The sequence below is a fragment of the Photinus pyralis genome, unplaced genomic scaffold, assembly GCF_008802855.1.
Source record: "Photinus pyralis isolate 1611_PpyrPB1 unplaced genomic scaffold, Ppyr1.3 Ppyr1.4_LG3b, whole genome shotgun sequence".
Taxonomy (NCBI): Eukaryota; Metazoa; Arthropoda; class Insecta; order Coleoptera; family Lampyridae; genus Photinus; species Photinus pyralis.
Window position 1 is genome coordinate 3,646,687 of NW_022170510.1, and position 15,923 is coordinate 3,662,609.

Sequence of the window (15,923 nt, forward strand, 5' to 3'; positions counted from 1 at the left end):
ATATTTGGTTTAACTTTATTTATTTATTGTCACTCTTGTTATGGGTCCTCAACAGATTTACTTTAACATTACAAGGTTTCTTGAAACTATCATTTGAAAAAATTCTTTTCTACGAAAGTGATGAAAGTCTTGTTTTCTGAGAAAAAAGTAGCCTTTGAAAGTAGGGTTTTGTCGCTCTAGTGTGGAAAAATTTTTCCACACTTATTTTCCACACTCTTAAGTAAAAACAAAGATACCTTTTTTTTATTTTAATGCCACAATTTACAATTACAGCTACTTCTGGCTAGTAATATTTAAATTAATGGTAAATGATGAACAGTTACTTATATTAACACCTGGAAGTAACGAATTTGACACAGAGCATTTAGAAGTTATTAATGTAGATGTGGACGCTGTCGAAGATGTGCAACTTGCAAGGATCATCTGGTTGACATGTCGAAGGTGTGCAAGGATCATTTGATTGACAAGCATTACCAATTATTTTGTTACATACTTCTAATTTGCCTTGAAGAGAACCATCTACGTATCCTTCCGCTACCGTCGACGACCGCCAGCCCCCATGACGTTTAAGACTCAAAAGGTCTGCTCCAGCATTAGCAAGTAGCGTTGCGGAGGTACGCCGAAAACAATGACCCGTAAAACTAGAAGCATTTGGCAATTTCAGGTAACTCGCAATTTTCTTAGGAATTGCTCCAAATGTATTAATACCCACAGGTTGTACGGTACATTTTCCCATTTTATAATTTAAAAAAAGTCGCGAAGTTTGAGCATTTTGAGGACGAAGCGCTTTATATTTCTGGTACAAGTGTATCCAATTCTCTTTTCCCTCCGTAACAGAAAAAGTTCTTGGAACATGCGTTTTGGAGTCTGGAATCGTTACGAGTAAAAACGTATCTTCGCCTTGGATATCGTTCACCGTCATTTTCGTCAACTCCTCTCGACGACAAGCCCCAGCAACTCCTAATATTAGAGCAACCTACAAATAAATTTCATTATTTGTGTGACATATAACAAATGTATAGACATGAAAAAATAGTAGGTAAGTATAGGTGCTTACTTTCATCATTAAAAATGTTTCATCGGGTGCTTCCTCTAAAAACGTACTGATTTGTTGCCTCGTAAAAGTCAGCGATTTTTTCGGCTTGTGACCAACAGATTTACGTTTCAAAAACGATTGTAACTTGGCATACTTGGAAATGTCGACGTTGTCTTGCAAAATCAACATACTTTTCAACATGGAATACATTGACCACAGTGTCGATGATTTCAATTTTCCAGATTTTTCGACAAAATAGGCAAGCAACACGGTTTCTGTATACCGCTTGACTTGTTTCATTTTACACCAATTAAAAAACCTCTCTCGTTCTTTTTCGTACCGATTTCTCGATTTTTCAGGCAAAAGCTCAGGCATAATTGATTCCGCCATTGCAGCAACCTCAGGCGGAGTGCACATAACTTCATCGCCGCTCTCACTTTCTTCATGAACACTCATTTTCAGCTTTTAAATTCTTGTTTTACTGAAGAAATTGCTTCGTACAAAACTACATGCAAAATTACTAACCGGCTTTTTATAAACAACTCGTTGGTAACTAAGACAACGTAGCGGCGTCACGAAGACTTGATTTTATATTTTTACAGATAAACACGAGAATCGTACTACGACTTGATTTATACAGAAATTGTTGTTTTAACATTTTGATATAAAATTTTTCTCTAAATCTTTAAATTCGAGAACTTTCGTAGAAAAAATAGTATGTAATACACTTGCGGAAAGGATTATTGAAAAACTTGTATGATTGGAGCACTCGCTAACGCTCGTGCTCCAACTTTCATACGCGTTTTTCAATAAAGCCCTTTCCGCACTTGTATTACAATATACTATTCTTTCTTTCAAATTTGCACTTAAAAAGCGTGTAAATTCCTGTACCTGTTAAGTACCGAAGTGCAAAAAACTGGAATTAAAATATACCAAATTAATAGATATTGTCGGTGGTGGTTTTGGGTTGTTAAGAATACATATTTTATTTACACACTATCCAAAAGGGGAAAAGGGAGAACACGATTACATATATCACCAGTGTTAGGTTATAACGAGCGGGGGGAGGGGGGTGTTACAATCTCCCCCTTCTGAACTGAGGTGCGTCCTAATCATGGTTCAGATAATTGATCCATATGTAGATTTTCAAAATGATCTATAATCTTTCTATTTCTGTCTGTCTGCTAGTTAGCCTGCTCTTATTTCGCTTGCGGATCGTACAGGAAGATCCATTGAAACAGTGCAGATGGCGCAAGTATATGTATATTGCGTCTCTTGAGTGCATGGGGGATCTGCAACCACCCTCTGTTTGCCAGGTATATACTGAATCGGAGATATCCATGGTGTGATGAAACTCAAAATGGGGTTGTGTATATTAGAGTCGTTAAATCCCAAAAAGACACAAAACCTTCCGAGGTATATACTGGTACGTAAGATCGTACGCTTGCAGAGCTAGTGCCCATCGTGCTAATCTGCCAGAAGGTGATTTTAGTGTGAGTGGCCATTTCAGTGTGTAGGTAGCGCGTCTGCAAAAATGCTGTACAGCTCAGAATCGGTGTCTGGAGGCCAACTGGGTGACGATGGAGGTTCTGGAGCTGGTGTGGACGGGCTCAAACTTCTCCAGAACAATCGTAAGTCTTAATAGTGGACAGCCCTTTACCATCGGCCATGACCAAGTTCACTTCGCGGGAACCGAAAGGACGCTTTGCGGCACTTAACACTTGGTATAGCTATAGAGTGTACTCGGCAAAGCACTGACGCGCACTTGTGTCAATATATGCACTCACGGTGGCACCTGCGATTACGATGTTAACAATGACTCGAATTCTCGACGCTGTAGGGGAAACGTGGGGAACGGTGTTGGTTAGACTACTAGTCCCTCAGAATTAGAAACGGATTAATACGGTTTGGGCTCTCCTGTGACTTTGCTGTTATCACCGAACGGCGGACATTGGTATTTCACGAAAGTCTGGGAAAATAAGTAATTTAACATATAGCAACTCAATCTTCCACTGGAAACACGGTATAAATTTTGGATATAAAAGTCACAAGGCACGAATGTGATATACCTAAGTAAGTTAAATAAACGTATCAAATGTATGACTCCACTACTTAATATCGTATATTTGTGCTTTTTCTGTTTAAACAACTGATTGCAACCCACTTTGTACTACGAAACGCTGTAAATTTTGTTGAATCATCTCAATATTAGATGTTTTCCGGTCCCTAGATAACGGTATTTTGAAAATATCAATTACTCAAAACTGTCCCATAATATGGAGCAAGTTTCTTGCGTATCCCTTCAAGCCTACTTCGTTCACGTAACTTTCCTCGTTGAGAAATGAGAGTACTTTATGTTTTGGACGACTATAATATGAGTTTGGAGTGTAATTGAGTTCTGCGATCCTAAATCAATCTATATTTTCGAAAGTTGCGAGCAACTCGCATCCAATAATCGGTACCTGCGAAACTTTCCTTACATAATTCATAACAAGAAACGCACGCCCCGTCAGGGTGTTCACTATAAACTTCAATACTATTATTATTGACAAATTTGGCACTTATTATCCTTTACATGTTTAAACTTCGGCTTCGTATAAGCAGATTGCTTGCACTGCAAAGCGACATAGATAATGACGTAAATATGCACGCAACTTTATTTCATCAGCTCTTATTTTTCACACAAAAAGAAGTTCTGAAACTGAAAAAATTGCGACTACTTTCGGAGATATCCGGAAAAAAAGTAAATTTTTCGAAATCGTTTTATTTGGATCGGAGTTATTTAAAAAGATGTTTCAAAATAAATGACATGGTATTATGCCCACCTTTTTCTTCTTCTACAACATGCTAGTTTTACATTTTAAGTTTGACTTTCGTCTCCGGTTAACCATCATCAACTTTGTTTTTTTTTCTTATGGAAGTCATTTTTACTTTTTGTGTCATTTAATAGAGCATTTTTATAGGCTGAACGCATTTGATGTACAGAATTAATATTAAAGGGTTAAATCCAACCGAAAAAAAGTAATGCTTGGAACTTCGCCAGGATCGTCATTACGGCTTCCGATGTTTCGATGCACGAAAATATAAAAAGGAACCCACCAACTCCCGATCCGAGTTCGGGGGCTGGTCCTGCTTTTACCCACCAAGTCCGGATCTGGGTCCGGGTTTTACCCACACCCATACAGCATACATTTCAACTTTGAATATTGGGTTAACAAAGTGGAACATTTATTTAGCTAGCGGTACTTATTTGCAGTAATTTTTAACTTTCTTTCCGTTACAGCAAAAATTTTTGATAAGGCGTTTTTCACACACTATTGATATTATCGACAAAAGATTATACGTTGCTTCAACTACAATTGCCGCTATATCTGGAGATGCTTATTGCTTATGAAGCCTTTAATGATTGATGTATATCCTATTTGCTGTGGCAAGCACCTCGCATACCTGCGCATGCGCGATTCTGCCTTTTTATGGCTAAGACCAAATTTGGTTCCAATCTGTTCAACCGTTTAGCCGGAAATGAGAGTACAGACAGACAACCCGATCGACATCATCGATATTTTGTTTGATTCGGATTCCTGGTCCTTCAGAACGTGTATTTCCGTCATTTTTTACCCAATTGCAATACCTACCTTAATAAAGTGCGGGTGTTAAAAACAGTTAAAGCTTTTGTATTCAAAGTAAACGGAGGGATCTTACCAGTTTAAAAAAATGTTCACTGACATTTGTACTTGCACATTGTGACCGTAGTAAGACAGACCAGTTAAATTATACACAGTGATATTTATTAAGGAGTAGATAGGGATTTACGTATATTGCTTTTCTCTAAATCTACTTTTAAAAGATAAGATCTTTTCTGAAGGGCGCCCAGTTTTACACACCCACAACAACTTCTCAAAACAAATAAAGATCTGGCTGTCATACTAATTAATTTGAAGATTGTTACTCTGGCTCTTACGCTCCTTAAATTCTTCCCGACACTATACCAATTGACAAGTTGACAGTTCAATACCTCGCACACAAACGAAAAGAAAAAATACGGAAGCCAAAGCAACAATATTCAAATTAATTAATATGACAGTATCTTTATTTGTTTTAAGAAGTTATTCATTCTGGTTGCATAAAATTAGGCGTCTTTCAGCAGAGATTTTGTCATTTAAAAGTAGACATAGGGATAAACAATACATGTAAGTCCCTATGTCTACTTCTTACCAAATATCACTGGTATAATGTATACAAATTTAAAAATTCGACTTAGAAGTCACACAGATCTCGGCGGTCAAACGAACAAATGCCCCCTAATTGTAACATGTACCTACTATTTTTTTAATCGCATTTTGCATTTTTAAAAAAAAACGTACTGTGGCCACTTTCATGAGACCAACCGTCCGTTTTTGCTACTTCTATTTCTGACACCTGAACCGAGGAATTACTAACCGTTTGTCGTCGACTGTTGTTAATAATAATTCATGCTGTATAGGTATCTTTAGGTCTGAATGGAAGTATTAGCACAATCAATTCCAGAAAATTTTCTTCTAAATGTCGCTCAACTCTTAATTTAGGTTCAATAAAACCATTTGCAAAACAATTCTTAGACTTGCATAATATTATTCATATTTTATGCGACGACGGCACGCTAGAAAGTGTTTCAAATATGTAAATTGATCTTGATAATTTACCTGAAACAAATGTTTTTAGCGTGTAATGTGCTTTATGACGTGCAAATTTTCGTGTCTACTTTAAATCTAATTTTAGGAAAAATTAGAAATTGGCGAGAAAGGAGCAATTGGACGAAATGGGCAAATTCTTTTGTGAATTTATTCTACGAATCGCGGCGATTTGTTTTAAGGTGGTGCGAAAATAAACATGCACGAGGGCAATTCAAATATGAACTGGAATTTTGCTTAACAATTTAAGAAACGAAAAAATTCCAAGAGAAACAAACACACTTTTACATAGTATAATGAACAAGATTTATTATGACGTTTGCTGAATGTTGAATCATCGATTAGACTTAACTTTTGGCATTGCGTATTATATGGCTAGAGCCATGTCCACCTGCAAAATTTCATCGTAATCGTCGCGAACGCCAATTTTAAAAAATCAGGACACTAGGTATATGTCTTTTACCAAAATTAAGATACTTCTTTACTTCCATTAGGATACATTTTACTCAATAAAATGCCCATTCTAGTTCTTAAAATCGCACACTAATCTTAACACCTATGCGAGGATATTTCTATGCGATCGCTCTAAAATTGTTAAAAGCTTGCACTCGTAATTTCACTGGAAAGTCAAATTCCGCGTACCTAACGTAGCCCTTGAGCGCTTTGGAAGATTAACTTAAAAATATTGCAATTATGTGAAGACCTCATCTGCCTAAAACCCCCTTACAATCCGATTTCTCTTCGCACTTCTCTTCGCACACTTTTATCGAAAACGTACACGTTGCTATCGCCAGACATACTGCCGTTCATGTTCGCTTTGAATTGGTACACGTGTATATTTTCCTATTTACTTTTTAATCCTAAAACTACCACTCAGTACAACCAGAGTACTGGCCTTCGTACACTTGATACCTTACACACCCGCAATTCAGGGGGTTATTGCTTTTAATCTGTATCTACTGAAAATCAAAGTGCAGTTTATTTATTTGTATCTATTTCGTTTTTATTTAGTTATTTAAAAAAATAACAAGTTGGTGTTAGACGGTTTACTGTAACATAAATGTGGCGTTTGTGTTCGAACTGTTATTTAATGGTCAATTTTAGAGATATTTTTATTCCACGAATTAGACCTTTCGTCAAAAACATGAACTAGAATTATCAAATATTGATCTCCCTCACTCTTCCGCCTACATTACAAACGGATCATCATAATAAACGCCATCACACATACTCTGTCGACATTCTCCCGATTACATAGCTTCCATTGCGTTCATACATTCCCATATGTCAATTGTTTCAATGGGAAAAAGAGTCCTGTCTAATTGCATCAGATGATGTCAATTCCGCACTGTTTAGATCCTGTTAACAACTTAAAAAGAGGTATTAAATTTTAGGTATTATATGAATAACGTGAAATGTGCCATTCAAGAGTACTGTTTCGCTAAGAGGTAATCTCTCTCAAATTAATTAACATCGGTCAACGAATGGGATTTGAACCTAGAATTTTCGTTATGTGGACGAAAACTGTAATCAATGGCCGAGCCAATGGAGAGATAGAATAAGAAAACCTATTATAAACTGAGGTCTTGTGAAACCCCGGTGGATGGCTTTTATTAAATGATTTCTTTATAAACATCACCTGTATTTGTCTCTTTCGAGTAGATCCGTCTCCCAATCCAATATTTGACTAATGTGACTTTCACAAAGTTAGGCCAGCGTAAAATGCAATTCCCTACGAAAACGAAGGGAAAGTTTCATGCGAAGTCCCAATACACCGCCTTCGCGAATTAACATTTAATCATGTAGCTTAATCAAACATCCCTTTAAAAGTGATTAATCTAAAATTGTAACGAAACGTTCATTATTTACATTAATAAAAGAACGTCATCTGATTTTCATTTTAGAGCAATTCCTTTAAATTAAATTGAAGCACGAGTAATTAGGAGCAAATTTAATTTAGTTACTTCGAAATTGAATTCGTCCTTTTTTGAAACACTGGTAGAGAGATTCTTGCTTTTAGCCCTACATTGCTAATATCGTAGGTATTTACAGTTAATAAATTGCACATATTTTCATGAGAGACAACTTTGTGCGCTGTTCACAGCAATGTGTGATCAAACCGATAAATTGCTTATTTTGTTCACGTGCGTATGAAATGTCATGTCAAAATCAAATGTTAGCACCAGGTACGAAATGGCATACAGATAGCGTTTCAATTGTAATTAATTCCCCATATCTATCAAATATCTGTTCTCATAGGTATTACATATTTGCAGTGTGAAAATTTGGCCATCTGCTTAATACTAAGTTATAAACAGAAATTTGCAATGTAAGGTACGAAACATTTCACTGGGCTTACATAAAAAATGAGGAAACAACCAAAAGAAAAATGTTATAAAATATAAGAAATATCATCCATTTTAAACAATTCCCCCATGACTAGGATATTGTTTGGGTGGATAAACTAATTCGTTGAGTAAGAAAAGAGAAAGAACCATTATCCCTCTCCACTTTTTGTGCTAATTGATTTGATGACTCAAAGTTTCAACGAGAAAAGGAACAAAGACACAATGTCTGTCTGACATTAACTCCTTTTCATCGAGGCAGCCGTATTTGCTACGTTTCTGACCGTTACTAGATAAATTATATTAATGTGAGACGGGGCAATTGTATCTGAGCATGTGGCGTCCCACACAAGGGCTAATCCATGGGATCATGGTGGTCATTCCATCCACTTGTTTGCGATCGTCACATCGGGGGCCATGAGGTTCAAGTTGAGTGTGAATGTTAATTAAATGAAAAGGATAAATCGTTAACTTCTGGATGTCGGAAATGTCTTCCTGCGGTTTTTGTACAAGTAAGTTCGTGATCTTTGTTTGCCACAAATACATTTGTGCAAGGCACAACCAGGAGTTAGTACGTAGCTTGTCCGGTAAATAAGGTTCCCCATTATTTTCACAATGAAAACATGTTTATAGCCATTTTGGAAAGCTTACACTATTTCCTATTTTTCAACAGTCGCTGTTCCGATCACTCCATTTTTCCATGCGGTGGACCATCTTTTATATGCCTGGATCGTAGAACTCTACCGCCGCAAGTTGAGGGTAACTTAAAACGTGTTCTCTCAGTTTCTCTCCGGTTCGGAAATGTTTCACCTAGGTCAAGGAAGAGATGGTAGTCACTTAGGGCTAGGTCTGAGTTGTAAAGAGGGTGCGTGACAGTATTCCATCCAAATTAGTTGATGAAATTGGTTATCACATGGGTAATATGCGGCCGAGCGTCGTGCGAATGGAAAAGCACTACTCCCTTCTTGAGCATGCCTCCCCTCTTGCTTCGTAGTGCAGGGCGAGGGTTCTTCAACGTCTCGCAGCAGCGCTCTACATTGATTGTTGTACCGGTAGGCAGGAATTGGCACAACAATACCGGCTTCCTGTTCCAAAAAAACGCTCGCCATCACTTTTCCGGCAGACAGTGTTTTCGCGGCTTTGGCGACGATGGATGTTTCCACTGGCAGATTGTTGTTTCCGGTGTCATGTAGCGGACCCAGTTCTGGTCCCCGTGACAATACAGTCCAATGAATGTCCACCGGCGCAATCTTTTGTGCACACAAGAAACGAATCACAGGGTGTAATTCACAACTGGCGGGAGCAGCGAGTCGAAGTTCCATCTCTAACGGCAAAAGTGAAAGTCGCAGATAGCTCGCTGGAAGGGAAATTGGGAGAGGGAGAACCAAGCTACATGCCAGTGTTGCAGGATCTTACGTTACAGCGTTACCTAGCGACTGCAGTTCCTTGGAACCTTACTTTACGGGCAAGCCTAGCGTGAAAAATATCATTCCACCTCATACGCACACTCTTCACTTAACCAAAGCGCCATTGCTAGTGACTAACAGTGAAAGAAAATTTCCGGACGTCTACTGACCAATAAGATCCCTTCCGCAGCCCCACTACTTTCGCTCTAGCTATTCCCACTTTAAAAAAGGAAGTTTCTGCGCAGCACCAATTGAATGTTTTAAAAAGCTCGTAATTCATATGTAGAATGTAACTCAGTATTTTAATACAGTTTTTGAATCGATTCGAAATGGCGAGGGCGTGAGACTAAGTCCAAAAAGGTATACTTTTAACCCCTGTTGTTTATTAACAGCAATTAAAAAGACATCTGCTGGTTCTATATAATTATAATAGTACAATAGAGCATGAAGCCGTAATTGTTGCTGGAATTCGCAGGTATTCGAATATGGATAAACTAAATAAAGTTGTTGGAAAAAATTGAGATTTCGAACTAATGTTGTTTATTAAAATTTTTATTTCTATGGCGATCGCATTCGGGCATAGAATCAAAAATTTTAATAAATAACATTAGTTGCAAATCTGAATGTTTCCTAGAACTTTAACCTTATCGAAGTAAATATGGCGTAGTAACCATATTATGCATCTAATTTAATTATGCGAAGTGTTGGTAACATTATAAATAAAACGGAAACCGGTAAAAATGCTAAAGGCAATTAATTTGTGACTGCGGCCGCAAAGTAATATTGCTGAACATGAACATGTGATTTTTCCCTTAAATAAACCAAATCAGTCCCGTATGTAGATAATTTTGACCTGAAAAAAGTGGTGTATTGTTTTAAACGGTCCATTTGGGTCCAAATAACATGTATTTGAACAGTGCACACAAATGTTTTTCCCGCACAACTTTTGGCAGTCAAAAAACATCAAAATGTTTGGCATTTTTTCAGTTTTTCGCTTAAAACTCGAAAACGATAAATATTTCATGAATATCATTTCTTTACTAAATTAAAGAAAACGCAATTCTGCGTCGATCAAAAAAAAAACAAACAAAATCGTTCCAATAGAAAAATTTCAAAAATTGGTCCAGTTTTAAATTGTTGGTACTTTTTAAACTGAATATCATTTCTTTACTAAATTAAAGAAAACGCAATTCTGCGTCGATCAAAAAAAAACAAACAAAATCGTTCCAATAGAAAAATTTTTACAAGCGATCAAAAAACGCCCATTTTTTCAACGAATTTCAAAAATTGGTCCAGTTTTAAATTGTTGGTACTTTTTAAACTCTCCGATCGTGGTTCTACAATCTTTAGGGAGGGGAGTAGTGGATTTTATCGTTCATTTAGGAGCCACAACGCATTAAAAAAGGTTAACTCAGTTTTTTAGAAAAGTTGGAAAAAATGGGCGTTTTTTGATCGCTTGTAAAAATTTTTGTATTGGATCGGTTTTGTTTTTTTTTATCGGCGCAAAATTTTGTTTTCTTTAATTTACTAAAGAAGTGTTATTCATAAAATATGGACCGTTTTCGAGTTTTAAGCGAAAAACTGAAAAAAGTCCGACCATTTTGAGGTTTTTTGGCTGCCAAAAGTTGTGCCGGGAAAAAATTGTGTGCACTCTTCAAATACATGTTATTTGGGCCCAAATGGACCATTTAAAACGATAAAATCGTTTACACCACCTTTTGCAGGGATCGGCCCTTCTGACTCCTCCGCATACTGGACTAAATTCGAACTAATAAATTGTGAGGGACCTGAAACACGGCTGTGTCGATTTTAAATTCGTAAATCATTTTGCTAGTTTCACTTTCAACGAGTAACCAGATAAAGGCGTTCCACCATCCAATTTTTCAAATAGCTGCTGCTTCCATTTATACGGATACTTATTTGAGAGTGGTCAAGCCAGAGTATCGAGAGTATCAGGTTTTATTTTTAGATTTCGCACGGGAAGAGTCCTCGATAATTTAATCATTACCAAGACATCCCTTGTATTATTTCATTACGAAGAATTTAGTTAAAATTTTTAGCAATGCCGTAGAGAATAAAATTTATTTTCTACAAGAGGGAATTCTAGCCTGTTACAAAGGTGTTTTAACGGAAAACTTTTCGTAGAATCCCTGGGGTGCAAAATTAAAGTTTTTTGAGGTCTTCTTATCGCTGCTGAACTTTTTCCCTTTCCTCCGAGAAAAAAACGAGATTCTCCACTGGTTACCACTGAGGCATCTGCGTTGACAATAATGGGAAAAGTATGAACTTATCCAATTCGTAATTTTTTGACATTTATCCATAAAATTGGCAATACGTAAATTTTTCCAATTATAACTAAAATACAACCTCAATCGTCGTTCTTGTTTTTGTGTTTTTGCATAAGGGTAAGTCACGAAATGCGAATACTAATTTCATAAATGGTTTGTCGTGCTTACCCTTACATAATCGTTTTGTTTACCAGTAATGGTTTTAGTTAGGCGTAAATAAATAATAATGAGTGACAATCACGAGCTTTTCATGGCTACGAGAAGACATTCGTGACACCATTTAAGTGACATTGAAAAAATCGTTACCGTAGAACTAACCTTTAGGTATATTCGAAAGCAATAACGGAAGCAATTTCGTGATTATGGCCTACGTGAAATTTATGGATTATGTCAAATTATGAATTGGTTCATGTGGATATTTTAACTTTTGGTGTTCGTCTGTCATTACGCGTTTCACCCAGTACAAATCCATCTAAGTTTCCCTTCCGTTTCGGCCTTATACGTCCCCAAAAGTCCTAAAGTGTACTTTAATTTTTCTCAGGGATCACAACAAATAAATGGGTGAGGTTTTTGAGTATATTCTTATGCATCTCTGGGGCGAGAAACATTCTGTTCGAAAATAGGTGTTTGAGGGCTGTTCAACATGAATATAATTCAACATTTTTGAATGGACAGTGGTAAGAATTTTATGAAATTTGGTGAAGATGGCCTTTATGTATTAAGAAAAAATTGCCGACCATTTTTTTTCATATTACTTTTCACATAGCCAATTCATTTCTTCCTTTGTTCCGAATTGTCATGATTGTACTTCACCAAAACGTTGCGTTTAAATTTAATTAAATTATTTAATTTAAACCATTACCGTGTTAAAGAAGCATAAGCGATATGTAGTATAACTTAAGATTCTATTCCTATTTCTATTTTTGTGCCAATTTTTCTACTAATAATTAATAATTGATGCAATATTACACTGGAAGAAAAGGATAGCTTATTTTCCGAATCTTTCTCCCGCTTTTTTAAGGCTAAATTTTGACTAACAATGTCTTTTGAAGAGCTTTTGTCAGTGATACAGAATCACTACAAAGCACGATAAGTTGGAAAGTAGATTAACAGGTTAAAAGAAACAAGACGTAATTATTTTCGGTAAGGCGGTAAATAGGCAGAATACGGAAAACGTCTTGTATGTAGATATTCTGAATGCAATGATTACCCGTAAATGTTATTTTGAAACATCCCTTCAAACTAAGTTTTTTCATACATCCATCTAAATGCCAACCATTTACCGAATTTCAAACTTAATTGGGAAGGGAATGTGAGAAAATCAGAAGCCGACTTGTGCCATCATAGGGAAAATTAGTAGTCAAATTAGGGTTCGTCGATCGCTTGCTGTGGTAGATAATCTACTGTTAGAATATTAGATTATTGTCTATTAGCGTAGACGTATAATAATTACATTATGCGATATGCTTATGTGAGGTCCTTGTTCTTTCTCGTCTACTTTTTGACGTGTAACGCAAAAGGGGTAATTGACGATAATTATACAGAGCACGAAAAAACTCCCGGGACGGTCAATTATCCCCGTAATCTGTAAATCACAAACAATTTATTGACTATAGTTTCATTGTGTTATTCTTCCTCTCTAACCGGAAAGTGCATATTTGTTAAAGTGGGATATCCTCTACCGTGTGTCCTATTTTGGTTGAGTCTGCAGTGTATTCTAACTGGCGAGTTACACTTACAGGGGTTGCATACTCTGCGCACCTAAAATAAAATTTAATTTCTAGGGCACTGGTAAAAATTTTAGTGTAACAATTAATCCTATGCAATGAAATAATTAATACCACGGCTAGCTCAGTACTATATGACTCTCATATAAATTAACTGGTTTGAATTCCAGTTTTCTTTACATGGTTATATAATTTAAAAGATTGATGTAGTTCATGTAACAAATAGAAATGAAATTTTTAATACCTATAACACGATCACGTTTATAACCTAATTAAATATCAGGATTTTTAATATTCGTAATTAATCAAATACCTGGTACGAATTCCTATTCAATATAAATTTATATACCCCTTGGATGCTAATTTAAAACTCACACAAAAGACCTTCTGTATTATCAGTGGAATTGGATTACTTGTTGAAAATTAATTTCAAAGATAGGTGACGCAACTTGAAGAGGACCAAACTATGCTTCTGGTTTACTTTGATTGAATTAATTGAACTCTCAGTTATTCACAGTAACAAACTTGTAACTTGGGGTTTTAACAGCAAACACAAGCATGGATTAATTGTCTTTAACCTTTTTACCGGTAGCCGTTTTGTTCATAATGTTATGAGCACCTAGTATAAACTAATTATATTTACAACTACAAATCTGGCGCAACGGAATATTTTGCACCTTGGACCACAACGCTTTCGTGGTAACAATTCATTTGAGCTCGAACACCTCAATACAATAATACACCGAAACGAAAAAATGTTAGTTCACGATTAATACGGTAACGCTTCGCAAGGAAATTATATTATATTAGCCATCCTATCGCCTCTTTCACGCCATGAAGTGCTCTTTCTGCATAAACCAGTCACGTATTATTAGTTTTACTTCTTCCGGCAACTGATAGCGAATTTAGAAGGTATCCACGTTTGATAAATTCGTTAAAAATGGTGGCACCGTCTTTGGTTGAGAGGTCAACGATTCTCCCACACCGCAATCTCAAAATTGACGTACACGAAATCACAATATTCGCTTTGGCACTTTGGCGAAGAATTTCGTTGACAATACGTGAGTTAGCACGAAATCATCATGCGACCAAAAAAATGTACCGCTTGACCGGCATACATTCTCTTCGAAGGTTTAAGTGAAAATCTCCCACCAGATTTTTACTTAAATACCTCGCCGAATTCCAAATACGAAACGACTCTCTTTTTCTGATCCCAAATGTTGTGGAAAGCATGCCATCTTAACCAATACAAATCACGCATTTTCATCACATGCTCGACTTACAGCAAACGGAACTTTTGAGGTCTGTAAGATCGTGGCAACACTGTAACGTTTCGTTTCGTTTCTGCTTGAACACTTATTTCTTATCTTAACACGCTGTATTTTCTCAAATATAAGTTCTGTTCTCTATAGTTAGAAGCGCTTCACGCATAAAGTTTCCTATACCACCGAATTTACCAATTAAAAAAACTTTAAAGCCTAACGCCACCACCTGTTAATGGTGCCTGCTCTTAAATTTTAAATTTTGCAGTTTTTCGTCAAATTGTTTTGACAAGAAGAAACACGTCGAGTCAATTTTCCACCCAAATCCCTAGTGCTTCGTTACGTGGCAAATTGACTCGGCGTATTTCAGGAAGACATTAACGAAAACGTCAACGCTATTTTTATGCACTTGGGATATTACCGTTGATAAAATAATTTCATTGGAGAAAAGTATATTTATTTAATTCTCTGCGAAATAGTACCCGTTTAAATTTACAATTGAGTTAATGGGGCAAATAGATTAATTACTTGATTGCTATCAGTAATTCGAGGAGTTTGTGAACGGAGATCGCATGCAACGTGCAATTTAGCTTAATTTTAGGCTTTGATAAAAATCACAACCGTATCTACAGAAAGTAACAGTACACTTAAAAGCATTGCTGAACTGAAACGCGTTTTCGACACGTCGTATATTCTACGGCAAATTTAGATTTAAGGAGGTAGATTGAAAATAATTTACGTTTTTTTTTAATTTCGTTACGACTTTGTTACAAATGAAAATGATGTGTGCGTAATAAACATAATAGGAAAGTCTTTGTTTTAATAAAAGGTTGGAGATATAAAAAATGAATTTACTTTCCGTTGAATCAAAAACAAATTAGCTTTGGCCCGGAGGGAGAAATGAGAAAGCTACCCTACGTCGTGGGCGTATTGAACAGCCATGTTGAATGTGAAAAATAATAAAATATACTCTAGGTAATATCATTGTATTTTTTGTATTATAAAGCAGAGAAGAATTAGGTGTTTAGTTGAAAATAAATCATTTTTATGATGGCTACCTTTGTCTCAAAAAGCATGTATTTTTTAAAAATATTCGTAGCTATACATTAAATGAAATAAATACGGAGTTCTAGTACGTATACAGGGAGACTTTTAATGTAACAATATCTGAAAACAATATTTGTTGATA

General features: G+C 36.2%; 1 protein-coding gene across 1 annotated transcript; it reads right to left on the bottom strand.

Annotated features, from left to right (window-relative positions):
• Positions 1 to 242: 242 nt before the first annotated feature.
• On the bottom strand, positions 243 to 1,492 carry LOC116167012. Its single transcript, XM_031482244.1, has 2 exons — positions 1,058 to 1,492; positions 243 to 976 (listed from the first exon to the last, which is right to left on the bottom strand). The coding sequence occupies exons 1-2, from the start codon at positions 1,490 to 1,492 to the stop codon at positions 365 to 367; spliced, it is 1,047 nt and encodes a 348-aa protein (XP_031338104.1). The 3' UTR covers positions 243 to 364.
• Positions 1,493 to 15,923: the final 14,431 nt, after the last annotated feature.